The sequence below is a fragment of the Mauremys reevesii genome, linkage group 2, assembly GCF_016161935.1.
Source record: "Mauremys reevesii isolate NIE-2019 linkage group 2, ASM1616193v1, whole genome shotgun sequence".
In the NCBI taxonomy this organism is placed as follows: domain Eukaryota; kingdom Metazoa; phylum Chordata; order Testudines; family Geoemydidae; genus Mauremys; species Mauremys reevesii.
The window spans coordinates 54,859,785-54,886,049 of NC_052624.1; the positions used below are offsets into that span (position 1 = coordinate 54,859,785).

Genomic DNA, 26,265 nt, shown 5'->3' on the forward strand with positions numbered 1-26,265 from the left:
TTGTTTGAGATGACCTGCATAACTTGTGAATGGCTTTGAGACTCATGAATAACGCACCTATCCCAAACACATACCAATAAAACCATTATGCCACACTGCCTCATCATTTCTTGTACACATACAACGCAAATGCACATCTCTCAGAACCCCAAATTCTGTGCGAAGCATTATACCTAACTTACATAGCAAGACCCCAGACTTACACAGTATAGTCCTTTCTCTTGTCATTAGCCCTCTCTGTGTCTCTTCAATTTATTTATTTTGATGGTTAATTCAGTTTATTTTACACTTTAGATTTTTGTACTGAATATTCAGAAGTGCATAGCAGCAACTGTGAGAAAAAGTTGGAGGTTTTGGCAGATGAATAATGGACAGGTGGGACTTTTGGCTCCCAGGAAAGTGTGGGAGTTGGTTTTGGTTTTTGTTACTCAAAGGCAGCTTTGGGTACAGGAAAGGTGACACATTCTGATCCTTCCCTCCTACGTTTCGGCAGGGATGGAGGGGACTTAACATTTCAGAGGATAGCAGAGATATGACTACTTCATTCCCAATGCCAGCAATCCTTGACAGCAGCCATCTACCCCGCTGCACTCCACCCTGATAAATGCCACTTCATCCAGCAATGATCTGCAACAATTAATTTCATAGCTTTGCTAAAATGATCATCAGCTAAATAGTTAATCTTGACTTTTTAAAATGTCCTAGTTAGACTTCAGTGTTACCCACACTGAACAGAATGGGGCAGTTCATGCGCTATTGTTTGCATTCACAGGCAGACGTTGTGGTGTGGGTTTTACATTGAGTTCCTTTTTTGTTGTTTGCAATCTTGGGGATCTTGGCTGCAGGTGTTGCCACAAGACAGCTGTCCCTGCCATCATGCATTTTCATCATGGTCTGTCACAATGCAGTCTGTATACTGTACTTCTGTATGTACAGTACTGTCACTACACTATATCAGGATTTGTTACATTAGTTGAAGTTGCAAGTTTGGTTTTCTGAAGTTACTATTGTTCATATTATGTCAAAATTGCTTACACATAATATGGAAAATCTGTTGGTGGGACAGAGTCATTTTAGCCAACATGGCACTGATTTGTCTTGCGCAGACATTTACACCTGAATGGAGTAAGTGTACAATAAAGCGCTTCTACAGGTGTAAGTGGAGAATTCCGGTTTGCTAGTATTTCACAGCCAGTTAGCACAGGTGCAAATGACTCATAAATCCAAGGCAATGGGGAATTAGGACTCAGTGGAGGAATATGCTCACTTCGCTCTATGACAACAGTTTAGTACTAAAGGAGGGAAGCTCCAAGAAACTTGACAACTTTGCAGACCTCTTAGGCTCCATAGCTTCAGAAGCCTTCGCATAGGCCACGAAAGAAGAATTCTAATTTTCATTCAGTTTAACCATCTCCACAGCTCAGGCCTTCAAAACTAGAAGAATTTTCTTGACTTCCAAAGCAGGCCAATCTTGTATCTTTGATAGTAAATTGGCTGCAGAGCCAACATCCGGTCTTTTACAGCTGGCGTGGCTCAGAAAGCTGCAGCTATTTTCAACTGGACCAGGTCCAAAGAATACAAATGACCCTCTAAATGGATGCTACATTTTATAAGTACCTAGCATAACAAGAACCCATGAGTGAATCTACAAAGTTTCAGAAATGTGTTGTTTCAGTTTTTGTTCTGTTTGATTTTTAGACTGACAAAATGTGTCACTTTTCTTAGAACTCAACTGTGATGTTAAGTCATCACTTTCCAAAGGTGCAATACAGAGCAATCACCTCTCCAGCTGGAACTCCTATGGAATGTAGCTTCTATGCCAACCTCAAAAAAAAGTACAGTTTGTCCTTCCTTTTGGTCCTGGCCAACTCTACTGAGAGACATGGGATTAGGTGGGAGGACTCCCATGGTCCTACCTCTTCCTCAACATGTGTGCACAATTTTGTTAAAGCTAGCTTTAACAGAAACATTGGCCGAACAATCCTTGAACTTTGGGCCAAATCCCATCATAACCTGATTGGCACAAGCAGATCACTCTGCTTGCCCAGAACCCCACTGAATTCAATTGGTTGCCGCACATACGTAAGAGTCTGTCCATGGCTAGCAGTTGGAACCTTTGAGCTCCACTGAAGCACTGGAATCTTTTAACATAAGGTCTCCCATTGTGAATGAATTATAACCAGTAACTCCACTCCCAATTTATAAAGCAAAAGTAGATTCATCATTTGAAGTTTTACCATCAACTTTTGTTTAAAAAGTAAATAATTACTCAAGTCAAAATGATGTATTAAATTACCCATTAGATATATTTTAGGTTTCCAGGAGCATTTCTTTCTACAGAAAAAAGAAACTATAGAATTACTGTAGCAATGCTCTTCTGTAATTATTTTACTCTAGACAAACATAAAAGTATCACTAGATTTTATTTTATTTTAAGGGTATTATTTTAAATAAAATGAACAATCCAGAGGAATGCAGGCCAACCCCGTTCCTAAACTTCAGAGCCCAGGCTCCAGCCCAAGTCGTAATGTCTATACAGCTATTTGTAAGTGCCGTAGCATGAGCCCTGCAAGCCCAAGTCTGTCGACCTGGGCTCGGAGACTCACTGGCATGGGCTGCTGCTCACCACACAGACTTACCCATAGACTCAATTTTTATAGCATATGTGAACATTGCTGAATAATTGGAAGTTTGGAATGAGCAGTTGACTTCCAGACAAGATTCGACAATACGGTATATCAGACTGATATTGATTAACTATGTTAAGGTGGTCCGTACTCCAGCAAATCAACCACTGACTTTGTTTGGAAAGGTTGTTTGGCCTGAGTAAGGACTGCAGGATTCATCACTCAGTCTTGAAATGCTGAAAACAATTTTAACCAAGTATAAACAGCCATTTGTGACTACAGAGTGAGGTGACCTTTGTTTGGAGGACACCTCTGTAATGGGGATTTTCTATGATTGTTTATTATTTGTATTGCAGTAGCACCAAAAAAGCATGAATCAGGACGACAGCCCCACTGTGCTAGATACTGTACATATACTGCCCCCATTTATATAATAATGCATTGTTCACCCACCTTTCCTGTAGAATTAAACATTAAAAAGGCACCTCTTTTGACATTCCTATTTATCTACTCATGGAACTACTGGCACCACTTCATAAACTGACAGACTAGAGACTTTCATTATGTAGAACTCAGACAAGGGAGCATAAAACCTTTCTTTATTTCAACAAACTGTTTTCCTCATCACCTACCAAGAAACACTGATTCTGGGTATTTTGTAAGTGATTGATGGATTTTGGGCAGATATTGGGACTTAAGGTTAACTAGCAAAAAATAAGCCCTCCTCAGTGGAATTTAATCTGACTAGGTGGGATTTTCTGTTTACATTGGCAAATAGAAGCATTACATATTTGAACTGTTTATTCCGGTAACCTTAGCTAGCTTGAAGAATTGCAACGTTGCTCCTTTGATTAGCTCTGTGCAAAAAAGATCTTGTGGGGTGGAAAGATCTCCCACTCTTTCTACATTTGGCAGGATCAACCCTATAAAAATGTCCATTTTGCCACACCTCTTATACCCCACTGCAGCTGCTTCCTCTCCTCATCCCACAGTGAGATATTAAAAGTTTGGATGGCGCCTTCTCCAAGTTTATCTGGATGGACAAAAAAGCCAAGAATGCGCTTGTCAAGGTTACAAATATCTAGGGACCTAAGAGATTTTTATACTAACTGGCTCTTCAGAATACTTAGAGTCCTGCCAGCTGAAAATTATTAGCTGCTGGCTGAGTAGGGGTTGGGAGTGCACTCTATAGGCGATGGAGCAGGAATTGTAGGCACCTATATTGCTGGAATTTTTACAGTGTGATGATAGAGCCACCATATGTGTTTGAAATGCTCTTGAAGTGCACTCTTAATATCTGAGACTTTGAGATGTCTAAGTAATTTTCTTTGATACTCCTCTCTTGTAATCCTCAATGATTTTTTTTTGTTAGGGTGCCATATAAATCATGCTCACTCCTGTTCCATGTTGACATTCTGAATAACCTAGCCTAACATGCAAACAACAAAAATCAGGACTTGGCTCCTTCACACATTTTTTTTCTGAACATGTCCTTCCACCAGGAATTTATATTTGTGCTGACCTTAGAAGTTGTTTGGAAATTCAGTTTGAGCCTCGCTTTGATGCTAGTAGGAAACTTGGCCACTCTTACATGGGCTCTTAAATACGGTAAAACATATGTTTTTCTATTGTTTGTTTTAAGTGCCAGAAAGGTAATTATGAAGTGTTGGGTGGTGATGTCCTGTTTAAGCTGTAACGTATGGTAGAAATTATCATCATGGTCAAGAGGAAGATTGAGCTTTCCTAAGATAATGGGTCCCATAATTTATCTCACATCTGCCACATCTTGGGAACTAACTGAAAGAGGTAACTTTAGGATGACTGACAATATCTTTCCGCTGTTTATTTTTGCCTCTCTGATGCTGTACAATAATTTGATGTTTGCTTTTTTACAGAATCTTAGTAAAAACAACATATGTAAAGTAATTAATTCCATCAGTGGTTAATTCTGTTCACAAACATAACTTCTTGGTGGAGATGTTTAATACAGCTAATACCCTCTGCTTTTTTTCTTTGCTGTATTATCCAACATTAACATTTGATTCTCTATTTGCATAAAGAATGTCATTCCTCCAAGGTCTGAAGACCTTTCAGATATAGATGAGTCTACAGCTGGGGTTGGCATAGGTATTATAACCCACATCTTATAACCCATATTATAACCTGGTCAGAGAGAGTGACTACCAGACATTGAACACCATTCTTGGTAAAAACAGCCTTTGGCAGAAGTTTTGGGAAATGATAGTTTATGCCACAAATGCCAATGCTCCAGCATGGTCACATCATTCTCAGAAGTACTGCTCTATGCCAAGATTACTTCTGGAAACCAGGCCAAATGAGCTGGGCTACATGAGAATGTCTAGCTTTTTATTTAGACTGGAGCCCTTTCTCTGAAGAGCTTATTTCCTAGTGTGTGTGTAAAGCACTCAGCACAATAGGCCCCGGATCTCAGTTGGGACTACTAGGTGCTACTGAGGTAATAATAACAACAATAATATGCTAGTGTGTGGATGCTAGTATGGTGTTAACATTCATTCAGTTAACAATGGAATGTATTTAAGAAACATTCTGATTCTGCACTGAAGAAGTGAATATTGATCTCACAGCAGTGTAATCCTGGAGTACGTTCACTGAAGTCGGTATGATGGGAAAATCAGGTCTGTTGACTCCCTGAATTCCACTCTTGGAGGCTTTCATACAATTTGGAAGTAGAAGGCCTGATTCTGGTCTTATTCACACCAGTTTTACACCAGGGTAATTCATCTGATTTCCATGAAGATGTTCCCAATGTACAACAGGGGCAGTGGCAGCAAAATTTGCCCCAATATATGCAATTTTCAGAAAGCAAATGGATACTGGAGTGTGCTGCTAGGTTTTCATCCACTTGCCAATCATCTTTTTGTTGTGGACAACAGAGGACATCTTCAGTGCAGTATATGGCCCCCTCTTTCTTTCTGACTGAAATGCATAAAGCTATAAGTCACGGTGCTGCTGTATATTTCCTTCATGCAGAATCTTTAAAAGCTTTCCTTCCTGATTGAAACTATCCAGGCCTTTGTGCTAAAATGCTAGGGAAGCACCAGCATTCCCAGCAGCCCAGGTGTCACATGTGATTAACAAGAAGGGTTATGCTCAGATGTTATGTGGATGGGTTCATTATAATTACCTAGAGGTGATCACAAGTATCAATGCCTAGTACTGACATTACACATCTGCTACAAAGTATCCCCTCACATTCCCCTCCATGACTGTGTAGCAAAGGAAGTCTGAGGTTTTTCTTTGACCTAGCTGTCTCGAAAGACTGCTTTTTCTCCCAATGAACTTCCAAAGACATATGTTCAGATCTAGCTTTCCCTGTACAGTATGTTGAAATAAAAACTAAATTTCCTTTGGAACACAGAATCATCTCATCATATGGTTGTGTCACTCCAGCCTATAATGCTGGGCTAATTCCACTGCTGTCGTAGGCACAACTTAATTGAAGTCAGTTGGTTTACCCTGCCAGTGGTAAACCAGTTAAAGGTCATCATGAATTATTATTATTCAATATTTTATTTGTTGTTACTTACGAGGAAAAATCCACTGTAATTGTCTACACTAAAAAGTTAGATCGACCCAACTTATGTCACTCATGGGTGTGAAAAATCCAAGCCTGACCCTGAAAAGGAATAGGTTGAGGCTCCCAACCTCAGGACATTTACCCGCACCTGTGTCCAGCACAGGGCAAGAGGGAGAGGAGTTGGCACAATATTTTATTCTGTAAACAAAATGAAACGTTGAGATTATTGAAGCAATCTGACTTGCTATTGTACAGGTGGTTAAATGTCTAGCCATGCTCTGCACATAGCATTTTAAACTGTATCAACCGTTAAGAAAAAACATACATCTATTTTTTTATTTACTTGTTTCCATTTTCCAGCTGATAATAGCAATTATGAACTCAGCTCAGGCTACTTCCTGGGGATTAGTTACTAGCTGAGATTTCTCCCATCTGATCATTAATCCTCAGGAAACACCCTGCATCTCCTTCATCCAGACCTCCAAACTATGGTGTGAATACAAAAAAAGGATTAAATACAAAGGGAAGTGTCATGGGGAAGTAATAAACATGTACTTATTGTATTAGTCTAACAAAAATAAATACACTGGCATTTGTTTCATACTAGTCTATGGAATCCAGCTATGATTTTTAATTTTAAGACATTCAAGTAGAATTCAGATTTAGATTCCACTGATTCTTTCTGTGCAATCAACTCAGTATTCCTAGTCTCAATTAGTCCAGTCCCTGGCTGGATGAAAGGCAATTTCTTGGAAAGTATATTCTTTTAAATTCCTAAGAGATAAGGAATTAAGGAAAGCGGATAATGCTGGATCTTTGAATGATCACATTACATAACAAACACAAATTACGGATCTGTCAGAAGACAAGTAGGGAACACTTTGCTACAGTTCTTACTAAAGACTATAATTGAAATCAAGTCTATTGAGTTCAATGGGTGTTTTGCTTGAGAAAGGATGGTAAGATTGAGCCTTTAGAGATCAATATTCCTATTTATTTTTCCCCACCATAATAAATTTCCCTTTGCATTTGATACTAAAGGACACAAGTTATAAATCTAACAAACATATTTAAATAACAGAAAGTAACTCCACTGGAATGACAATGTTTTTTTTTAAGTGCATGCTATTATATTTAGCAAAATTAATGCTATCTGGCATTATTATCTTCATGTTATAAACAAATTACTGACTTCTAGCTGATGTGATGAAATACTAGGTATGCATAATAAAGATGGAGAGGTTAACTTAGAATGCTATTTTATGTACATGTCTTTGAAGTGCCCAAAGAAAATCCTGTTTCACTTGCATGTATGCGCATGCATGTATAAAATGGGTCTAGTTTAAATGGAGAGGTACTATTTATAGAAAATGTAAATTAAGTTTTGAATAACTGACCAGTCTTTATTAGCCTCTCATGCTTAGAGTGTCATGAAGCATGGTCTTATTTCTGGGCAGACCACCAAAATTAGTTAGCATGAATGTTACATATTGTAAAATGTATATATATACATACATATATACATATATATATATATATATAACATCCCTGTACCCACTGTCTAATGCATTCCAGCTAGTGATCAGACATTTTGCATAGGATTGGGTCAGCCTGCTAATACCCTTAAGTTCTTATACTGCACACATCAGCACGCTATCTGAGTACCTATTGATTTTAATTTCAGATATAATTTAAATTATTCCTCAGGAGAGGAAGATTACTACAAACTCGGGTATGTAATCAGGCCAGGATAAAAGGTTTTCAGCTAACAATATTATTGTATGGAAGATTAGATTTAGTTGTGTCAGAACTTCTGGATGTTTCTGAAAATGTACACATTTAAACATTAATATGTTGGGCCTGGATGCTGCAAAAACTTAAGTGCATGCTTAACTAAAACACGTGACTAATTCCACTGAAGTCAATGTGACTACAGACAAAAAAGTTAAGTATGTGCTTAGGTATTTGCAGAATGAGGGCTTGGAGAGCAGGAAACTGAGAAGAATGATGAGAAATTCCACTGTCTCCTCCTACTTCACAGAACAGGGTAAGATGACAGGGTGATAAAAGTTTGTACACTGTCCATTCTGGTGCTCCCACGGGTGCTGTCACATTTGGAACTGCACTACTGGTAATGTGAGAATGGAAATTTCCCCCCCAGAAGTTTAGCATAGATACAGCCAGAATGTGGTGAATAGTTGGGTAAACTTCCAGTTGAGTTGATGGAGTTGAGCTTTTAAGCAAAAAGGGAATAACTAAATGAAGCTTTGTGTTTCAGGAGTATCAAAGCACCTTTTCTGGGAGTTAAGATGCAATTCCCACTGATTCTGTTTCCTTCTCAAACCTCTCATCCCTGCCTCAGAGACTGACAAAGGGGTTTTGCTCTCTTTTAAACAACTTTTTAAAGTTTTTTTTTAAATGTCATTTTTTCTTTTCATGAATAACTGTTAAAAGTGTATAGCTTGAAGAGAGCAGAGCTGTCATCAAAACATTGCCGGTGTGAAAAGTCACACACTGCTTACTATGCTTCAAATGGAAGCCTTAGTTATGGTTTGGCCATTCTGTGATGTCTTCCTTCCCATTCTAGTAGATTGTTCTGTGGTTTTTCACAGTTCAGAGAGCAGATAGTTGGTAGACAACTGTCACAATGCCTGTAAATATTTAGCCACAAACCAGAGAATAGAAGACTGGATGTATTTTAAGTAGAGATGCATTGGGCAACCTGAAAACCCATTTATTCCATTCTGGCAGATACACTACTTGACTCATTGATATTAAACGCCTGTTTCAATGGGCTAACTGAATTTATAAATATCTGTTTCACAGCAACACTGTCATTCAGTATAAATGTGTGTCATTTTACCATTATTTTATCCATTAGCATATCTATGGGCAAATCAGCTGGGGTGAGTGCCTGCTGCTGGTAGTTTTAAATATTAAACAAACACTTTAAAATCCATTACTTTCCATCAGTACCTGTCTTTCAGTGAGGTCCAGATTTACTGCTATCTCATATCTCCTCAGCCTGGTCAGGTAGTTATGATGGGCAAATTCTGCTTCTAGCTCTCTGATTTGCTCCTTGGTAAAGGCTGTCCTTTCCTTCCTAGGCTTACTGTTGACCTCTGATTTGTAATTTCCTTCCTGGGAATCTGAAACAAAGGAGAGATACAAGTGAAAGTTACGACAAGGGTGTGATTTATTAGGAACTAAACCCCACAGATTAAGGTTGTGCTCATCCCCTACATGAGTAACTCAAAAACTGCCCTGCCCTGGAATAGCAGAAGCACGCTGGCTTTGATACTAATGGACCCCCCACTGCCACAGAGCAGAGTAGCAGGTGTTTTCCCAAGAATCCTGAATGTAACTAAAGAACTAGCACTGAATAGGATGGATCTTCTGGCTAGTCACCTACTGGATGGCATGTCAAGGCTATTCTATTCTGCTATTCTATTATTTCACTAACATGTCAAATAAAGCTATCCCTATCAGTGGGGACATTTTCAATTTTATCCAATTACAGCTTGACAGAAATAAAATAAATAAGAGAAGAACATGCGAAATCCAGCCAACAGCATGATGATGAAATGGATGAGCACTGACTGCAGAATCATAGGGTGCTGCCCCCTAGCATGCCCAGAAGTAGACATTCCATGAACCCCTAAACTTTTAGATATGCAATAGAAAGTAGTGCTGCCACCATAGCCTATACCTTAAACTATTCTTGCTGCAGATGCAGGTAAATTATCATCTTTGCCATTATCACAACAGTGAAAATCCTCTCACAACCCTCATAGTTTCAGTTACTCTCACAGCAAAGTATCAGGGGTCTGATGCAAAGCTACTAAGTCAACGAGTCTTTCCATTGTCATCAATGGGCTTTGGACCAGGCCCTATTTGAATAAATACTATGATCTGATTGTCAACAGTCCTAAAGTTTTGTCCCATAAAATGTCTTTTGCTCTAGCTTTTTTTCAAATCTGGGCATGTCACAATACCTGCAAGTTCAACTTTAGTAGGCATGCAGCATGAGAATCATTGGTCAACTCCTGGCCTCATGAACCATCTCAAAAATGTCACAGATACATTCACATTTCAGCTGCTGATTTAAATAGAAACCTGCATCAATTTCCAAATGGACAGACGCATAAGCAGTCTCTCTATGATGTTTTATGTCAGATGAGTCATCAGCATGCTTGAAATAGCCTACCAGACCACTGAGCCCAATAACAAAACTACTAACAATTATGCAGGTTTATAAGAGTAGAATGAGGTGGGTTTGGGGTCATTATTACCCTGTTGCTTGAAAAAAAACAATCAGTGGCTTTTATGCAAATTAATGAGAAATCTTAATGAATGATTCAATGCTACAGTCACAGGTTTATGCTGCCAAAGGTGATAGGTTCAAATCCCAATGGAGTAATTTAAAGAACAAAACAAAACCCCAAATCAGTGATACCATGGTGGTGGCCAGGATATAAGAATGTAAACTGAATAGGGGAAAATGTTTTTATTTGATGCAAAACATAAATTTCCAGTACATCATGATGGATGAGACTGTGTCCTGTCCCTGTGCAGTTGAGAAGGTGAGAGTAGAGTGGAGAGAGGTAAAAAACACCCTTCTCCCACAGCTTCATTGCAAGCAAAAGAGCTGGACAAAACTTAAGTCTCTGTTCTCAGAGCAGCACAGCTCCTTTCTGATAACCCAGGGTGCAAATTACCTCAAAGATGGCAGGAAGGAACCTGAGTCATGTTCCTCTCTTCCTTATGTACTAGCCCGCGGAGTGTGTTGCATCAGCCAATTGGGGGCACCACCAGGAAGCATAATTCTCCCCAAAATTTTCAGCATGCTGGCACACACACTGCATTTCCTTCCTGGAGTTGCTCCTCAACTGCTGCAGCTCTGCCACACCCTAATTCAGGTCCATGTGTAATTTACAAATCTCATTCCATATGTTTGAATCCTTATATGAGCATTCTCCATGTATCAGTTTAGATGGAAACCTAAACCATCTTTTGAGGATTATAAGTGATAGTTACACTTAGAATCATAGAAATGTAGGACTGGAAGGGACCTCAAGAGGTCATCTAGTCCACTCCCTTGCACTCATGGCAGGACTAAGTATTATCAAGACGATCCCTGACGGGTGTTTGCCAGTCCTGCTCTTAAAAATCTCCAATATGGAGATTCCACAATCTCCCTGGGCAATTTATTCCAGTGCTTAACCACCCTGACAGTTAGGATTTTTTTCCTAATATCCAACCTAAACTGCTCTAGCTGCAATTTCAGCTCATTGTTTCTTGTCCTATCCTCAGAGGTTAAGGAGAACAATTTTTCTCCCTCCTCCTTGTAACAACCTTTTATGTACTTGAAAACTGTTATGTCCTTCTCAGTCTTCTCTTCTTCAGGCTAAACAAACCCATTTTTTTTTCAATCTTCCCTCATAGGTCACGTTTTCTAGACCTTTAATCATTTTTGTTGCTCTTCTCTTGACTTTCTCCAATTTTCTGAAATGTGGCACCCAGAACTGGACACAATACTCCAGTTGAGGCCTAATCAGCACAGAGTAGAGTGGAAGGATACTTCTCATATCTTGCTTACAACACTTCTGCTAATACATCCCAGAATGATGTTCACTTTTTTTGGCAACAGAATTACACTGTTGACTCATATTTAGCTTGTGATTGATTATGCCCCCCGATCACTTTTTGCAGTGCTCCTTCCTAGGTAGTCATTTCCCATTTTGTATGTATGCAGCTGATTGTTCCTTCCTAAGTGGAGTACTTTTCATTTGTCCTTATTGAATTTCATCCTATTTACTTCAGACCATTTCTCCAGTTTGTCCAGATCACTTTGAACTTTAATCCTACCCTCCCAACACTTGCAACCCCTCCCAGCTTGATATCATCCACAAACTTTATAAGTGTATTCTCTGTGCCACTATCTAAATCATTGAAGATATTGAACAGAACCAGACCCAGAACTGATCCCTGAGGGACCCCATTTGATATGCCCTTCCAGCTTGATTCTGAATCACTGATAACTACTCTCTGAGAACAGTTTTACAACCAGTTATGCACCCACCTTATAGTAGCTCCATCAAGGTTGTATTTCCCTAGTTTGTTTATGAGAAAGTCATGAGAGGCAGTATCAAAAGCCTTACTGAAGTTAGGATACGCAACATCTACCACTTCCCCTCTATCCAGAAGGCTTGTTACCCTGTCAAAGAAAGCTATTGGGTTGGTTTGACATGATTTGTTCTTGACAAATCCATGCTGACTGTTACTTATCACCTTATCATCATCTAGGTATTTGCAAATTGATTGCTTAATTATTTGCTCCATTATCTTTGCAGGTATGGAAGTTAAGCTGACTGGTCTGTAATTCACCAGGTTGTCCTTATTTCCCTTTTTATAGATTGGCACAGTATTTGCTCTTTTCCAGTCCTCTGGAATCTCTCGCATCTTCCATGACTTTTATAAGATAATCGCTAATAGCTCAGATGTTTTCTCAGTCAGTTCCTTGAGTATTCTAGGATGAATTTCATCAGGCCTTGGTGACTTGAAGACATCTTGCACAAGCATGAACTCTTTCCTTATATATCTCTGAATATACATTGACTCTGCATGAACAGCAGCAATGTTGTTCATAAGGCTGATAACCACAATGGTAGTTTGATTGGGGAGTATTTCAGTACTGCTTCATGCTTTAGTATTAAACACTGAGGATTGGTCTACACTAGAAAATTTATACTGACACAACTATATCAGTGGTGGGGTGTCATGTTTTTACTGATTCAGTTATAAGGCACTTTTATATTCGTATAACTGTGGCGATACTAGGGCTTATACCAGTATAGCTTATTTCAGACCTAAACCAGAATAAGTTATACTGGTATATGCACTTTTACACTGGTATGACTATGTCCACCTTAGGTGGGTTTTGGCACTTTAACTCTACCAGTATAGTTTAAATGGCAAAATTTCCAATGTAGAGAAGCCCTAATTCAAGGCAGTTAATAGTGACCTCCTGCAGAAGGGGTAATGCTCAGGACGTAAAGGCCATAAACAAGGTGTCTTTTCATCTTGATACATGCAGCATGTCTTCCAGTTAAGGTAAAAGGAATATTATGAGTCTAGAGAAAGGAGGCAATTCTAAGAGCACCCCCTAGTGTGCACACATATTAATAAGTAGGAAGAATCGTTTTGATTAAAATCCTTTGAATAACATTGAGTTCCTGTGAAAAAATATCCCTACCCTTTTGCAGGGCATGAGCTCTAAGATTGACAGAATGAAGAATGTGTCCAAAGTCTCTAAGACTTTTTTTATCCGAGAAGAATGCTTTGTAGTACCACCTATAGTTAAGCAGAAAACAACTCTTGGTGCCGTGGCAATTGGGAAAGACACTGCAAGCATATGGATCATCACAGAGAACAGTAAATGAACTAAGAATGCAGTACAACCTTAATGATAAAAAATACATCTCAGTGAGACAAGTCATTCTTTGGATAATGATATTTGTAGGTAAAGTCAAAGCAGTAGGTTTTAAACTTGTGAAAGTCAGGAATTCAGAATCTAAATCCCAAGCCCCTGGGATATTGGGGCACAAAGAGACAAATGTAACTGTAACACAAGCATGTAAGAAGTATTTGTCCTAATCATGCTTGCTAGCATGCAGCCTGAACGGGTGGATTTAAGACAGCCAGTAACATTAGCCCGTGTGAAACTAAAATTGCTGGGGCAACTTGTTATTTAGACGTTCCTACCATTACTGGATACTAGTAAATGTCACGCTGTACATTTTTGGCAGCAGTCATTCTGTCAGCAGTATGTTTTCATTGGCAGATTGGCACACTGGTAAAGTCTGCATTTTTGTGAGGGTTTTTTTTTTTTTTTTGGCATCTCACTGAGTGCTGATGTCATCAGGGTTCAGTGTTTGGCAAGGTATGCTTTAACTGGCCTCCACACTGGAAGCATCCAACATGGCGTGCAAATCAATGAATATGTTTCCATGGCTTGTCATGCACCTCTTTCTTTGGCTAGGCACAGCACTCTAGAGTCTGGACTGCCTTGTTTGGTGATTCTTCATGCACACACTGATTGATAGAGCACAGCCAAGCCTGTTTACATTTCATATAATGACAGTTATAATTATCTACCAGTAGGGCAGCTTAAATTAAATTTGCTTGGCTGCAGTACCAGCAGCAAAAACATTGCATCTTAAGGGAGAATTCAAATCACTTTTGCCACAGTTACTACAGTTACTAAGGGCTTTGGCTGCTTGGGGTTTTCTATGGTGCTTATCACAGTAATCTTTAGGTGCTACAGTCATACATTCTAGAGGTGAGAGATTAATTAATTCTTCTTTGTACTCATTGCTAGTAGCCATAAGAATGTTCAGTGAACACAAGGAAGGACCCCATCATGAACTTCTAGTTGCTAGTCTTTTCATTGTGCCAACATTTACCCTCTTCATGTCACTGGAAATGCTGAGAGAACTCAGACTAAATTATAATTTGTTATTAATAATCTGACTGAAGTATTTCATCTTTTGTATATTTCCTGATGAATCTGATTTCATAAACATAGGCATGAGAAAAATGTTAAATTGTGTTTAATTTATTTTAAACATTTATGTCTTCTGTAGCACCATGTGATGTTCAAAGAACCTTGAGAAAAAACACATGATAAATACAAATACAACTAAATGCTAAAATTGGAAAAGTACATAGAAACTTTAGACACCAAGCACGCTCCTCTTAGTAACTACATTTACACAACAGAATGATTAAACTTCTAGGGACTGTGTTGAAACAAGGGTTTGGATATCTCTCAAGTTTCAAATCCAACATCAACTAACTGTATTGCTTGATTCTGAAATTTGGTTAGTTAAACGCCCACCAGGTGTATATCAGTGTGTTTGTTTACAAGTAGTTTAAGATAATTACACAGCATAATAATTATGCTGGCAAAGAGTCAGTCAATGGGGTTTTGCGTAGCATTTTAAAATATCCAAAAAATAAATACTCAACAATTCAGGCATTGAAAATGTGGTGGATTTAGGTGGTGTCATGTCAATTATAAACTCCTATAGACATTTGATTTTCTCTCTGCTTCAGTGCTTTTTATTGTGGTTTATGCACAAATCTCTCTTTTTCTCCCTTTAATTTCAGGCTACTCAGAATAATGTTTTTTGGACTTGTTACTAATATAAACTTTGGTTGTTTTAATTTCCATAGTAGTAAATCTAGGGGTGTTTTTTTTTCTGGAATGCTTCTTTTTAACAGTCTCTAAAAAGGCAAGATTGGGAGATCCCATCTTTTTTGTTACCTTAAGGACCATGTTCATATCACCTGACTGGTTTCTCTTTGGTGGAAAATGGGTGGGAAACTTGGAAATGATTTTTGGCAGATTTCATGTCAGCTTCCATCTGTTTTGCAGCTGTTGCAATTGAGGCAAAAAAAAAAAACCACCCTCATTTTTCTTTTACTGGCTAGAGCCTATGCCAAATGGTAGGTATAGAGGCAGAGAACAAAGTCGAGTGGGAACCTAAATTCCCTCCAAAAACACAAAATATTTACATCTGGTTCATAACACGTTACGTAAAATACAGTAATCTATATTATGTGTCGACCCCACCCTCAAGCTCAGGCATACTTTCAGAAAATGTAGGCCAGTATTCAGATACTGGTTGGTTGACAGTCTTTCTTTTGTAAACTTTTTCTCTTTCGGACTATGCTAATACAAATACTGATACTATTGTGAAACATACAAATCACCCTCTAAGGATTGTTCCTGTCTGGTTTTTAGAACACCAGGTCTATAATTTCACCCAGTATAGTAGGATGTGTTGGTTCACTGGTGGCAGAATGTGCCATCTGGAATAATCTCATTAAGGCATGACTGATTGTACGGTGGCTTGCTTGAGGGTAGGGATGTTACCATGGTTAAAATTATTGGTATATTGTTTAACAAAGACTGGAAAAAAGATTATGAAAGATCATCTCTATCTGTGCTACTCTGACACAAAAGTTAGCTTTCTATTTTACTCTAAAGAAACATTGTTGTCAACCTCATTCGTACTGTACTACCAAAATTCCAGTCTCTCTTCCCAGCTGCATTACATCAGTGAAATAAATACTCATACCACATATACTTTAGACCTTGGTAAAAATGGAGTAATGTCGTCGTAAATCTGCCCCACAGTATGTAGAAAGCATATGAATTCCCTGTTGGCAATTTCTTCTCCATGAATAGCACCTACCTTGATATCCTTGCTTTTGAGGCGTAACTGTAAGAAGGCTACTAACACAAGACCAAATATTTACTTTGTGCCATGTTATTTATTTATTGCACTCCACCAGCATGCTCAACCCAGCAGTAATGTAAAAAGATCCTGCTCTAAAGAGGACAAAGTCAAAATCATATGTAAAAACTTAAAAAGTGTGCACCCTTTGCTTGGCTTTTTTCAGCAACTGGCCAAACGCTGGCTTTATGGATGGAAGTTAGTATTTGCAATACAAAGAATTCTGCATGCAAGAATAATCAAAACTAAATAAAACTGCTGGTTTTTCATTAGAGGTTTCATAGATAGTTGCCTGGCCAGCTAGGGTCAGATTGTGATACCGATACTCACACTGAGTAGTATGTTATTTCAATGGGACAACTCAAGGAGAAATGTACTTACTATTCAACAGGAAAAAGGCCCATCAGAATTTTCCCCCTAAAATTTTCTTTTTAAAGGGCTGGATTGTGTAACTTTTACTCATATTGATGAACATCTACTCCGGCAACTAGTCTCAGTGAAATTTGTGGGCTCTCTGGTGTTACAAAGCGCTTGCCAACACAAAAGTTGCACAATCTATTCCCACATGTATATTTCATTGTAACTGTATTGTGATGTTGTATAAACCAAATACTCTTAATTGCGTACTTTCTTATAATGGTCTTCAAGTGCTTGTAGAGTGCAACTACTACACACTGTTTACTTTAAAATGGAGCAATCTATACAAATATCTTATCATGACAATCTTGTAACTTAACATTGCATGAAGGAGTGTTTCTTTCTAGCTTAATTCCTCCACAGTCACTTAAACCATTATATTGTAAACAAGAGCTTTATAGATTCTAAACATCAACAGGACTCTACAGTGGTATGTCGTGCAGTGCCAAACACCTATTACTTTTTTCTAAGACATTAACCGCATAAAACAATGAAAATTTAGTTTGTCTCCTTGATAAATATATTCAAAAAATAATAAAATGGAAATACATTTTTCTTCCCCTAACAAATGTAAAGGACTGCACATTTTAGTGGCAGGTCTTTTTTTTTTTTTTTTTTTTACTCTGCATGGCCTGACCACTTCTGATATTTTAGCTTTGTACAGTTCCTGTCTACATGATAATATAAAATGCTCTATTTTTTCAGCATACAAGCAAAACATTGGCATATAGTCCCAGTTTAGACCCTATTGATTTACCAGTGACTACAACAGGAGCAGAACTAGGCCCACAGTTTGAAACTGACTGTTGCTGGTTGCATTATTTACACCATATGGGATGCCACGCACAAGGTTTATGGAAAGCGTAGGAGGCAGACTGAGTTCTTGTATGAGTTTTAAATAAAGGGCTAAACAATGCAAAAGCTGGTGGGTAAACCATTAGTTGCCCAGCAAACTTTCCCACTTTCCTATTGCAAGCAGGTTTACCAAACCCTACTATATCTCTGAATCTTGAGATACTAATTTAAAAACGAGCAAGCAACTTGCATTCCTTTTGAATACATCCACTCTATAGAAATAACAACTCATACTTTCACCTGGTGTAAATCAGTGTGGCTTCACTGAAGTTAATGGAGTTGCCCTGATTTATATTGCTGTGTACACGCAGTACAGACTAGCTGATCCGAGAGCATCATAAAAAGTATAAAGTCTCAAACTGGTCAATAATACTGACGACGTTGCTGGAGCAGCAATTTGCCACATACGTTCACAGAATTCTTCTTTGAAATATTTGAATAAACAACTTCTCCTCCATTACCATAATTCACAACCCTGCATGTGAAAATGGGCAGATCTGCTCAGTAGCATTTGTAGGACATCAAAATTCCATGTAATCTTCTTTTCATACTAATGAAAGCAAACACTTATTGGCTTATTGAGCTAATGCTTTCTAAACCAGCTTTACAATTTAAAAGACAGCCTCATATCCCTTCTCAATAAAACCATAAATCGACTCAGCAAAACATGAATATTTGGAAACATACTATAAGATGTCCTTTGCCCTTACCTACCTTCCAAGGATGCCAACATTTTTCATTATTAGTGCCTCCTGAAAATGGCAGTCCAGGAATTACATTAAAATATTGGAAACACCAATTCACTACCATTGTGATGTCTAAGCTTTTAGGAGTACCTGCAGTACCTATGTGGAATGGGTGTATTTCTGTGAGTTCAAGTTATCATCCAACTACATCCGTATATCACATAAATCAGGTGTGGCCAAACTGTGGCTTGTGAGCTACATGCAGCTCTTTTACAGTTATAGTGTGGCTTGTGGAGCCTCCCACGCCTCTCCCCATTCTCCACCTACCAGACATGTCGGGGGGAACTCGGGGTTTCTGCCTTGCGACAGGATGGTGGAGTTAGAGGCTTCTGCCACGCGGGGAGAAGGGAAGTCTCGGGGTTTTAGCCCTGCACCCCGGCAGGGGCCACCCCACGGGGCAGACTGTGTGTGTCTTTTGTCTCTCGAACTTCTGAAAATTATTGTATGTGGCTCGGAGGGTTAGTAAATTTGGCCACCCCTGACATATATGTTTTATCTATTGCTTCAATCCTGCAAACACTGAAGCCTGTGCTTGTGTAACCCATGCCTGCTTGATGTGGCACTCTGTCCCCCTCCAGTGGCATCTAGCCCAGCTAATGATTGATGAGGCTGCTACAGCCTTGGCTAAGAGCCATGTGGCTCATGCATTTAGCTCCGGAGGTCCCAGATTCAATCCAGCCCACTGAAGACCAGGGTCTGTCAGCATTACACATGACTTAACTCATGTGAGAAGCTCCATTGAAGTCAATTGGATTACTCACACGAGTGACATTACACACAAGCTTAACTGTTTGCAGGACTGGCGCTGATATTTGAAAAGTCTTGTAAATTAATGGAAACACATGTAGTTTGATTATAAAGGTTCTCTTTGCTCTCTCCCTCTCTTTTAAACACTGTGTGGACTGCATCTTAATAGGGAGATTGTATAGTGGAACCTCTAACTGCCATTTGGGATTGTGGGGACAACATTCTTCCCATTGACAATTGTATAATACCTGAGTCTCTGTGGAGATTGTTGATATTAAGATCATATTTATTTTGATTGTTAGTTGTCTTTAAAGTCAATTTAGCAGCTGGAAATAAGGAAAGCTAGTACTATGTGACCAACCATCTCTCCACCGACAACCAGGAAGTCCTAATGAGTAAAGATTGGTATAGCAGTGTATGTGAAATTAGAAAGGTTTGCTTAGGTGCACATGAAAGGCTGCACATGGAAGGCTTCCACAAGACAGACACATGACATAACATAACCTAGTTCTACAAAACATACAGACAGTATGAAGTAGAAAGATTTAAAAAATCATTCTAAGTATTCAAACCCTTTACCATTTTCTATTAGGAAAAGCTTCCTACTTAAAAACAAAATTATGGTGTATTTTACTGACGCTTCCTCTGAATAAACAAAAAAGATTTCTAAAGGGACAAATTGGTAGTTAAAATAGTATTTTCAATTATTTAAAGAACCAAAACATAAGGGAATAAAGGAAGATGTAAACTGTACAAACACAATAACTATATCCTGTTTTATACTGCTTTTTACCAACACTTGCATTCTTCATTTATGTTTACAGAGAATCTAAGTTTACATTATGCCAAGTCTGAAGGTTAAAACTGATTTTCCCTTATGGTGAATTTCTGGAACCAGTTCAAATCTTGCATTTCTTATTGTTATTTATTTTACACACACACACACACACACACACACACACACACACACACACACACACACACACACACACACACACACACCAAATGGATCTGTGTGAGCAAATCCTCATGCCCCTCCATCAAGTCCCACTGAAATCAGTGAGACTCCGGGGGGCTTAAGGAAATTCACTATCTGCAGGATCAGAAGCTTCTAGTGTGTGCATCGCTTTGACAGCTGGGATCTAGTAAATGGGCTTGAGGCAGGATACAGGTTACCCATGCAGCTACCCTACTGCTTCAGCGAATAGGTATAGCAATGGCTGCAGCCTGCTGCACCCATCTACTCAGGGTTTGTGGCCAGTTTATGGTCCTACTGACTAGTCTCCAGGCCTGTCCACACCCTATGCTCCTGCAGAGTTTTGACAAGAAGCTGAACTTCATGGCATGCAGGAGGGTGTGGAGCACCCCTGAGTCCCATCACCACACAGCAGAAACAATTAGACTGTTCTAACTTGAGCAGAAACACAAGAGACTGTTTCCTATCCAAAGGGGATACTTCCACCTTGAAAGGAGATTGGAAATGAAGAGGGGTACAATGACCCCAAAGATTATCCACACCTCACTAGACAAATTCAGCGGGTGCAGAAATGATGATGGCTGAAAGTGTCCTCCTTTAGTCTTCAGAGGAAAAAAATCCAATGAGATCTCTTTTGCAGGAGCCATACCAGCACTTTAAGGATCCTGCCTCACTCTCTGTACATTGAGGGCATCAGACTTTTCTCCAGCATGGCTCGTGGAGAATCTAGGGTACTATGACCCCTAGGGAGAGGTCTGGTCCCAGTTTAGAAAGAGAACAAAGTGTACGCTGCATAGAACTTGTTTACATGATCGCTCCTTCCTCTCAGCAATTCCACATCTCCCTGATGGAAAGCTGGGTTTTATTTTTTTCCATTTTGGGCTCACACAGCAGACAGACCTTTGTCCTGATAAAAATCCTACTGAGCAGGCAACATACGCTGTGGTCTGGGACTTGTGTTTGACAAAAGACCACATATTTTTCTTTTCATAGGGAAGGGACCTAAACTGTTCATGTAATAGAAAGTATATTGTATAAATTTTATAACTTCAGTCAGTGAGCTATACGATAATGTACTTTTTTTTCCCACAAGAGTAGGTAGATTCGCTTCTGTGTACTAGCCAAAAACACAGTTCAGATAATTTAATTTTATTTAAACTCTAGCAATCTGAATGTCTCTTGTAGCTTCAATTAGTTAATATATTGCCAGCAACAATTACAGCGTTTAAGACAGGGAGTAGAAGAAAAAATGCTGCACAGGCTTCCACCTGATGGAATGACGTTAGGTATAGACAGAATACATAGTGCAGTGAAATGAAAAGATTTTATCAGGATGCACTTTGGATGGGCATTTTATGCTCATAAATGGTGAAACCATAAGTGAATTATGTAGGTTATTCAAAATGAGTGCCAGTAAAAATTTACACACTGCCATCCCATCACGTATTTCATATATATTTTATATTAAAAAAATCTGACATTTTTAAAGTTTTATTGGAACTATTTTTCATATTGTTTTATCTGTCAAGTCAGGTTGCCTTACTATTAAGAGTCCAAAGTACAAGTGGAAAAAGGGAGAAGTTATAACCAATCCACTTTAGAATCCTCGAAAAATTACCTAACCTATCCTCTTGCTGTACATAAGTGGCCAAGAGTTTAAACTCCGGTATCTTGAAAAATAAAGGAGCTTTAAGCAAGTGTTACGTAATTCATTGAAAATCCAGGAAAATCCACTTTCCAATGGCATAAAGCTCTCATGCTGAACCCTGTTAGTTGGGAAATATCAGATATTATGGGCGGGATTTTCATGATGCAAAACACATGCATCTGCAGTGCCATTGTGTGTGCAAATTGGGTAACTGTGGATGTAACTTATCCTTTATATATGCATTCACCCCGGTATTCAGTTTCCAAATGCCAAAGTGGCAAATTTACCCATAGTTGCACTTTTCCGCATACATTTGGACTTCTATTTTTGGAAGCTGGGGGGGAAGTTTGGTCTCTAACAACTTGATTCTAAGCTGACTAATGTCAGTAGCTTTAGAACAAGACTGAAAGTGTAGTGTCCTCTCTTTCTTATTGGAAGATGCTGTATATAAATGTATGGTGGCGTTCTATAACAAGATAGTAAGAAAGCGAATACCTGTTGTAATAATTTTAGATCCCATTCATATACCAGATTGTACTACACAATGCATATACACTATAATAAGCAGACGTAAAACAATATCATTTTGCTAATTCCAGCAAATGGACCAAATTCCGCTCTCAGTTGCACTGATATAAATCTGGAGCAACTCCAATAACTTCAGTGAAACTATTCCTGAATTGCATCAGTGTAAGAGGTCTTCTGTTTGTTACAAACCCTGGTTTGCTTTCTGTAGGACTATGAGTGTGGTCTTGAATTGATTAAAATAGGTATTTTCTTAGAATCTTATTATACAGCGTTTTCCTCAAAAATGCATATTTCTAACAGGCATAGATCTTGTTGACTTTCAAGTTTGCCTTTTTATTTTTTTTTATTGTAAATGCATTAGCTCCCATTTGATCAAAAAATAAATAACTTGTACATAAGCCAAAGAATCCAGGCTTTAATTTTTCTACACTTTGTAAGTGTTTCAAATTTTATTGCTAAGTTTAACATGGTTAGAGTTTTGTTAGGGCTCCATATTGCCTAACTTGCTGTCTTGCAAAAGCCTGTCCTTGAGATATCATTACACAAAGGACAACAGAAAATTTGTATCAACAATTCTACTTTGTTTAACTCTTTCCAAGAATTACTTTGCACCCACAGGAAACCGGAAACCATTTCACTGTGACATTTTTAAATATAATTTTCCCCATGTGTGAAACTGGCTAAAAAGAAATTTTCCACTTATCATGGAATAGATTTTTGTTGAAACTTCTTAATGATGTAATGAAAATTTTATATATGCCAAGCATGTGACAGAATAAAAAGTCTGTTGCAGTGAATCTAGAATCCAACCTTTCTACTTGACATTAGCCTGCCCATTCCCCTTTCTTGTTGTAAGCAGTTTGCCTGAAGTGAGTTTTTTTTAAGCATTTTTTAAAAGGCTCATAACTTGCCTCAGAAGTGTATATGGTATCTAACTTAATCCTGCATTCACAAATCATGTTCTGTTTCATCGTCTAGACTCGAGTCTCTTGTTTCCCCCTTTGTGAATAGCACACGTTAATCTTCTGCCTTGCTGATTTCATTTGTTAGATATGGGCTACCTATTAGAATAGCATATTTTGGCATGAGACAAAAATGAAACCCCTCTCTGGTTTATCATGGAATGCCCTAGATTTGTGCACATGTGTGTCTGTGCATGTATGTGTTTTATTCACATGTTTTGTAAATCTTACTACCTCTCAGAAGGCATAAAATGTAGCCAAAAAGGCCAGCTGTGCTCATAAATGTACTTCAGTAAATGCCCAGACGTTATCTGTTTTTCTTTTTCAAAATCAATGGGGGTTGCCCGCATGTGTATATTCTACTATTTCATTCACAGTTTACTTTTACAGCATCGTGCTGAAGTGTAACACTAACCATAAAAATAATAATAATAAAAAAAGGAACAGTCAAAAGTACTTTCCCACATGTAAATAAATGGAATTACCCGTCTTTTAGGGGAACCCAAAATAAAAAGGATTATAAAATATCAATAGTTTAAACATCTGAAAAATATTTTACTATTAAGTATTAAGGTATTTGTTTGACACTTAAAACTACTAAAATAGCTGTTAGTATTTGATGGATATCAAATGAATACTTCAGAGTGTCCTGATTATCAGTTGTTTGATGTTAAGTTGCATGTCTTGATACTTTAAGACTGGTCACATTTTCTTTTTCTTTAATGATTAGTCTAAATGCCAGAATCCATTAGAAAAGAAACCCAGAGAAGTTTTCAGATGTTTGAAAAATACAACATGTAGGTTGGAAAAAAAATGCTTATGGCATTAAAAAAAATGGAGTTCTCTTAAAGAACTTTGGGTAAAAGAAATTCTGAAGATAAGAACTCAAACTAATAGTGCTCATTCAAAAGAAACTAAATTTTCTATTTTCCTAAAATAAGCCTACTTTATTACCTTCACAATCAGAAGTTCATTTTTATGTGAATTTTTCTCCTTGATTAGTAATAAAAGGAATGCTCATAATTTGTCATAACTGAAATCACCGGCAGCGTGCAATAAAAAAAAACCCTTTCAACTCTGATCTGAGTAAAAGCCACAGTGTAATTGTTCAGAGTACTTCCTATTGTTTTAAGAATATAACACAATAAAATGGTCACAATACATCTCAAACAGGGAAGGCTCATGCTAACTAAAAATTCAAGTATATCTAGTGATAATTTGATAATTATTTCACCTCTCTGTGCAGTATTTATACCATATGTATTTGCATTTACACAGTATCTGTCATCTAACAGAAGAACTGACTCGGGCCAAGATTGTCTTCAGTTATCTAAAACAGGTCACTAGGTAGAAGGACAGACTTCCACCTTTATTACTATTTAATGTGTTCCTAATTTTAAATATTTATAAAAGAGAAAGTACAGTAATAAGGACCTGATTCTTTACACACAAAGGCACTTGTGTAACAGTTTTGCAGGATCAGGCCTCAAAAGGACACTTTGATATCGAACATATTTGGGAACCAAAAACCTCAGAATGTGTAATAATTAGACTACATCTGAAGTCTTTAAATCAAATTGAAAGGCTGTTTCATCCACAGCTTTATTTCCAGCTTTTTTTCAGTAACAGAAAGTCTTTCCATGGTCTCAGTATTAATATGAAAGTAAAATCTAACTCTCTTTTCCCAAAGATATTTATTTATCCATTAGATTCCATTTGGCATGTGAATGTTAAGTAATAGAGTCTGACACTTCCTCTGTACCATTCTAACAGCATACAGTATCTAGGCTGCAGTAAGAAGGCCAATCTTCCTGGTAATGTAATGTGTTAGTGATGTATCCTGACAGCACATGTCAAATATAGTAAATCTTATATAATTTAACAATCCTGGACAGCATTTGCTATTCTTCCTTTAAATGTGTTCACTTTAAATTCAGAAGTCTAGTAGAAATAAGTTGTGAAGTTAGTATAAGAAAACTGTTCCTGCCTATAATGTTCTGTACATATCCTGCTACCACTGAAATGAAAGGTTTCATTATGTAAGACATGAGTTGTGAAGGCATTCTTTGATTTCTCTCCATATTAGATTTTAATATAATATTGGAAACAAGTACAAGGGGAATTTAATTCTTCACTAAAACCAATCCGGTTCAACCCCCAAAATTCTCATTTCTGAGGGGCTCCCTGCAAGGATGGCTGGCAAGTTAGGAACAAGTCTGCATTCAAATTTGACTCAGAAGTTCAGCACCTCTTGTGACTTTCTGTGAGAAAAAATAATAACAGTATTTTATTTCTTTGCTCTTTCTTCCATATGGGAAAAAAAATCTTATATTTATTTTTTAAAAATCTGGTCGTCCCCCCCCCCCCGCTCTGCAAAAAAGGAAGACTTTTTACCTTAGTACATAGAATCCCAGAAGTTAGAGACAAAGACAGCTAAGATCATCCAGCCCATCTGTTGACAATGTAGGATATTGTTCCCTAAAGGACATAACACTGAGGTTGCTGTGAAAACGTACCAAATATTATCAGCAACTCTATGGCCCTTTAGCTTTTAAGTTGCATCCTGCTTTGAAACAGAGTATACGGTTGTTCAAAAACTAAAGATTTAAAGTAAAAAGCGTGAGGATTCAGCACTATGGGAAAATACTACCACAGCATGGCAGTTGGGGAGGTAGGGGTATACAACTTACCATCTTGGAAACACAATGAATCATATGTTAGAGATGAAAGATCTAATAGGATTGTTTCTTACAATATAGAGCTTTGTCCAGCCCACTTTTAAATCACTACAGCAAAGAAGCTTCCACCCAATTAAAACAGTTGATTATATAATATTTTCCTGTTTATGTCTGTCTTATTTACTTTTAAGCTTCGTGGCTTTGATTTATCTTAGTGG

General features: G+C 38.1%; 1 protein-coding gene across 3 annotated transcripts in view; it reads right to left on the reverse strand.

Moving 5' to 3' along the window:
- MEOX2 (mesenchyme homeobox 2) overlaps positions 1-26,265 on the reverse strand; it is a 76,021-nt gene that overhangs the window by 11,747 nt on the left and 38,009 nt on the right. For all 3 annotated transcript variants that reach the window (XM_039528094.1, XM_039528091.1, XM_039528093.1), the window contains exon 3: positions 9,163-9,335. In XM_039528094.1, coding sequence (XP_039384028.1) covers positions 9,163-9,335 — 173 coding nt within the window. The remainder of the gene's footprint in view (positions 1-9,162; positions 9,336-26,265) is intronic.